The sequence below is a fragment of the Alligator sinensis genome, unplaced genomic scaffold (assembly GCF_000455745.1).
Source record: "Alligator sinensis unplaced genomic scaffold, ASM45574v1 scaffold19_1, whole genome shotgun sequence".
NCBI lineage: Eukaryota > Metazoa > Chordata > Crocodylia > Alligatoridae > Alligator > Alligator sinensis.
Window position 1 is genome coordinate 934,462 of NW_005841916.1, and position 5,710 is coordinate 940,171.

General features: G+C 47.9%; 1 protein-coding gene across 3 annotated transcripts in view; it reads right to left on the reverse strand.

The window, feature by feature from the left end:
- The window catches only part of GPR89B (G protein-coupled receptor 89B), a 21,360-nt gene extending 18,501 nt beyond the window's left edge, over positions 1 to 2,859 (reverse strand). For all 3 annotated transcript variants that reach the window (XR_003092902.1, XM_006018874.3, XM_025198174.1), the window contains exons 1-2: positions 2,717 to 2,859; positions 1,986 to 2,089 (exon numbers count right to left, since the gene is read on the reverse strand). Coding sequence is in view for 2 of the 3 variants with exons in the window: in XM_006018874.3 (XP_006018936.1) it covers positions 1,986 to 2,089; positions 2,717 to 2,743 (131 nt within the window). In the remaining variant the exon portion in view is untranslated. The remainder of the gene's footprint in view (positions 1 to 1,985; positions 2,090 to 2,716) is intronic.
- Between the last annotated feature and the right edge of the window lie 2,851 nt (positions 2,860 to 5,710).

Consider the following 5,710-nt stretch of genomic DNA (forward strand, 5'->3'; position numbering starts at 1 on the left):
AGCAGACATAACTCATGAGTTTTTTGCTCTAGGAAAAATTCCCCTGTGCCGCTAGGGTATGGGAGGAAGGAGGGTGGTCTTACCTGCCGCCCCAAGTGTGCCCACACCCAACTCCTCTGGCTGTGCAATGCAAATGGCGGCTCCAACACAACAGGACCCCTCTGAAAGGGCAGTGCAAAGGGTTGCAGCCAGAGCGCATGTTATCGCCACAGTCTTTCCCAGTCTGACCCTGCATGCTCCTCCCAGGAACAGATGGGTGCATGATACCACCTGGCCAGCGCTTCTCTGATTTCAGGAAGAGCTTGGAGGGGGTTAGACTGGAAGAACTGCAGGAAGAGCAGCAGCTGCTTCTTGATCTGCCTCTGTAGCCAGATTATCCTGGCTGCAGCAGCACCCACGCCACAACACCCCTGGAAGAAGCAGTAGCCTGGCTGAGAACCACTGGACTAAAACCCAGGACAGCCCTGGCTGTATCTTGCTGGAGACCTCAAGAACACAAATCCCTTTCTATGTACCTTAATGAAGGAGCAAAAGGCTTTTGAATCACACACCCTGTGCCCATAGTGAGAATACCATTAACTCCAGAATGCACTTAATTGTGCAAGGCAAAATTAGAGCCAAGCAAATACTTTACTTTCTGGTTCACCAATTGAGACAAAAAAAAAAAAAAAAAAAATCAGGAAAAAATTTTAGGTTCAGGTCAACCTGCATTTTGATGCTATGCTGACCAAATATTCATTTTCAGATGGGTTGTTTTTTTCTAATTAAATATAGATGCATTTTAAAAATTTTAAATTACATTCTAAGTTTCGTTCATTCTCCCCGCTCCCCTTGCAGAAATTATATGCCTAGTTCCCCATATATTCATTGTTTCGGTTGACCTAAAATTGTGGGGTTTGATGCATAAATTGTTTGACTAAAAAATTTCACCTAGCTTTAGGCGAAATGTCTTTGCATTTACTACTGAACCAAAGTACAAGCACTAGTAACAATGGTTGTCATTTTTTTTCTGGGTATTGAAACTGTAGATGCTCTTGTATATACTGATGTCTCTGTGTATGATTCACAATAAGGAGAATAGTCCTTTTGATATTAGTGGCAGCAAATCTATAGGTTAATAATTCATTATGTGAGGTAACATTGCCTTTCATCAGGTTTGAATGTGCTGCCTTAAAATTTCTCTGAATACTCTCTTCTCAGTAGGTAAGAATAAAAAGTTAAATAGGAGCATTGGAGTAGACTATTTTTCACTATTTTATGTCTTCTGGTATTCCTTTCTGAAGTAAACCTATGGAAGGTTCTCTTTATATGGAAGGTTTCCCTTCATGCTTTTAAGCTTTTCAGATGAAGCAAGGTGAAGACGTACCATTGATTTATAGAATACTATCATCTTATTGCAGTATAACTCTTGCTCCTTTGTTAACTTAACATCTTATCACTGCATCAACCATCATGATGTATAGAGCAGCTCCTCCTTGTAGTAGCCCTCTTATTTGTCACATTGCAGGGTTCTGTGGGTGTTTCAGCATTGTTTCTTGTAGGTAGATGTGAGTGTTTGAGCTGGAAATTCAGGGGATTTCTTGAGTAAACAATTAATTGAAAATGAGAGGGACAGGACCCAATGGCTCAGGAGACCCCTTCCAGACTTATCTTCTTATGCTCCGACTGTCTCTTTAGCTGTTAATATTAACATCATTTAACATAACCTGAATTAATCCTCAAAATACTCCATGAGGAACAGTGTAAATATTAACCCTATTTTACAGACAGAGAAACTGAGGCAGGGAGGTAAAAGACTTGCCCTCAAGACCCAGAGTTTGCCAGGAGCAGAGATCACATGGGAACTGAGTAGCTTTTGCCTTCCAAACCCGCCTTTTCCTTGACAGGCGATAATTAACTCAAAACTAGTTCCAGAGCCCCTAGAAAACCCAGCACTGGCCATGTCCATATTTAGGAAGATTTGCCATGACAGCTCTCACACTCACCTGCTATTGAGCACCCCCAAGATCTCAAAGATGATGAGCTCAAACATGGTACAGGAGAAGGCAAAGGTCACGGAAAAGACCACCTGCACAACATATTGCCGCACCTGCAATGGAGCAAACAGGATACAAGTTACTTCCATCCTCATAGGCTGCTGTCCATGTACATATCAGACACAAACCATGAGCTGTCTTACTCAGCAGAGTCTATGATGTGGGGTGCCTGCCCTTGCCAAAATCGAAGATCAATCAGCAGCTGTTAGGAACTAGAAGGCTACATCCATGTCATACAACAGCTGAGCGCAGCATAATACAGAGGGCTGTTTATGGGGAACACATACTCCAGCATGCAGCAAAGATGAACCACTTAGATAAACACAGAGCACTGCTTGCAGTCTCAGCTGGCCCCAATTTTGAATTAGAGTAGTGGGAAGCAACTATAAAATTCTGCAGGGCTGCATTAGGCCTGCCCAAGTCATCCCTAGCCTACACAGTTCTCTCTTGTATCACCACAAGTTTTCCCTCTTGTCTGAATGTACCTTTCAGACCACAAATGAGGAGGAAAAATGTCCCTTTTAAATAACTGGAAAGTATAACTGTAAAAGCAAAAAAAGACAGAAAACTCAAAGGAAGGGGAAGTGCCTGAAAGTACCTTTTACTCATTTGATTCAAAGGCAACAGTATCACTTTGCCATATGCCAAATGACTGTTTGAATGAAAGGCTCCCTCCTTACCTCGTAGTCCTTGAAGAGCTGACGCATGAAGAACAGCCACCCAAATCCAAAGAAGAGCACCTACAAAGAGATGCAAATCAGTTGGCATTAGGAAGCAGTGTGCAAAATGGGAAGCCCAAATGCTTCTGGGGCACACCACATCTGTAAAAGGAAAAGAAAGGGGAAAAAGCACAGAAAGAACAGAGTTTGTTCTCAAAGCAGTCTCTCCAGGGAGGTCCAAGATGACATTACTATGGAAAGCAGGAGAGGATAAAGTGAGATGAAAAGCAGCTGACAGCATATGCTGCCTTACTTCACACCTAATAATGCAAGACAGCAAGGGTAAGTAGGCAATATACTACATCAGTTATGGGGTGTGATGTTTCCCCATTCCTAGCCAACACAGTTCCACCTGCAGAACTGGTAATGTAGTTCCATCAACATTTCAGGGTTGGATCTCAGCATCCCGAGGGCTTCTTGAAATCAGTCTTTCCTTCTGAATCTGAAAAAACTGGTCCCACATCAGTGCCAGGCAATGCCTTGAACATGCCTAGCGTTTGCAAACCTTGCAGTCACAGGGGCCATGAAACTGATTAGCAGCCATCAGTTTCAGAGCTTCTAACAGACATCCCAAGATTTCACTCCCACTCTGTCCAAGATTTTGATCCCTTTAGCCTTAATGCGCTTCCTAGTAATTTAATTAACCAACCTGATGCCCCTGAAGATGATGGGAAGACACAAAGCCTCCAGCACAAACAAAGAGACAGAAGTAATGATGAAAGGAGGAGCTGTCCAACTGGTGGTCTGTGGGCCAGATCTTTGCTATTGCCACTGGAGTTTTGGCCTCCTGCTTCCACCCTTGGGGGTGGGGCAGGACAGCAACTCAGGGGACCCCAGGGATCCTGTGCAATGTAGCACTGGGTCACTGGCATGGTACTGCAGGGTCATGCCTGCCACACAGTGCGGTGGAGGGACACAGTGTTGTGCAAAGGCACTCACTACACAGCACACCTTATGGCCTGAACAACACACAGCCCCCAGCCACTCCAAGGTTGGACAGTCCTGATGCAAGGTATGCAAGCAGAAAACAAATGGCAGGGAGATACTTCCTCCAGAGTAGGTGATCAATACGAGGAGTGATGCTGAATTCAAAAAGCAGAGAATACCAACTCAGAGGCAAAGAACAGGGGGTGCCTGAACACAACCCTGACTCAGTGCCATGACGCAGTCCAAAGGCAGCCAGACAGTCGTCAGGGAGGCCATACTGGGAGGTGGCTGGGGTGGAAGGAAGCCTGCTGAATCCAAGGTCCTCGGCACATGTTATACTTCGAGTCAGAGCAGGAGGGCTGGAAGCAACCTCCAGAGGCCATCTAGTCGAACCCCCCTGTGTGCAGCAGGATCATCCTTATCCAACCCATCCCGGATAAATCCATCATCAAAACTCTACATCAGCCTATCACCCACCCTGGTCTACCAACGGATTGTGTTTTAAGTGGTTACCTGAACATATGTTCACGCAACACAATCAAAACAAGGAAAGAAAGACAAAAAACAGAACAAGGAATAAGCCACAAGGTTATTCCCCAAATTAGGGGGAAGACCTTTGCAGCTGGTTCCTAGCACACCATGAACTGCAAGTGTGGCCAGGGGGCACCTGTGGAGGGGGCTCCGAACCATGGAGCCCCCTCCTGACCCTCTGCCTCCTGCCGTCAGTCCCACCATACGTGGGGCCAGGGGTGGGTGTGTGGGACATGAGGGGCACCAAGCAGCCCTTTGCAGGCTGGAGCTCTGGCAGCTGGCAAGGGAAAACCAGCAGTTTCCCACATTTTTCTCCTTTAAAGGACAATCCATTTTTAAAGTTTGTTCATGACCCTTTCACATAGTCTTGCGACCTGCTGTTGGGTTGTGACCCACGGGGCTGAGAAACGTTGCTCTAGTCCAACCCCCTGCCCAAGGCAGGATCAGCCCTACCCAAACCATCCCATACAACCACTCAATAAGCTAGGGCTAGGTAACCCCCAGCATGGGTGCCAGAGTGTGGCACGTGATGGCATTTTGCTTGGCACGTGCACCTTAGAGCAGATGGCAGGGAAGGGGCAGGGATTGCACTGCCACAAGGATCGGGCCCCCTGCAGCTCCCCCGCCATCTGCCCCGGCACAATAAAACATCTTACAAGCCAAGTTTGCAGGCATTTTTGTCTGTCTGTCCAAAAACATGTCTGACCTCCGCTCTAAACTCTGCGTTGCCATCAGCAATCCCTGGCACCCAAGGACGACCGCCTTCCACATCAGTCTTACCTGGAGGATGAAAAGCTCTACATAACCTCTATGCTAAACAACACCGGACCCTGCCACAGCACCCGACCCTGCAGCAGGTCAAGGGCAGCCAACATCCCGCTTGTGCACAACGTGGCAGGACAAGAGGGAAGGCAGGCAGGCTCCTGCGGAGGCAGAAGCACCTTCCCTCTACCTATGCTTCCTGCCGTGCGGAGAAGGGCACAAGCGGCGTCCTACAGCCATGACAGGCAGCAGCGTTCCTGCACCCATTCTTGGGTGGGAAGCGTTCATGCTTTGGACTGGAAATGGCACTACCAGTATCATGGCTCTAGGGAAGGTCTGGGAGCAAAGGGCAGTGAATCAGGCCTGGCCATTGATGTTGGGTCGCAAGAATATAGGACAGGGTCCTGACCAAACTTTAAAAGGGAGAAAAACGAGGGAAACCATGGCTTTCCCCTTGCCAGCTGCCAGAGCTCCAGCCTGTGAGGGGTTGCTTAGGCCTCCCGGGCAGGGAGCACTGGGTCAGGAGTGAGAGGCACTGGGCTGGGACTGGCCGTCGATGCTTCCAAGTGGGTCCTGGTCCAAAAAGGCTGCTAGTTAGTGAATAATTAATACTAAGGACTAATTAGAGGCGAAGACTGCCCTCCAGCCCACCAACCCGGGTCCCCTCCTTTCCCGCGCTCTCCCCGCCGCCGTTCCAAGCCCCGCCCTGCCAGCCAGGGCGTGAGGGAGGGGGCG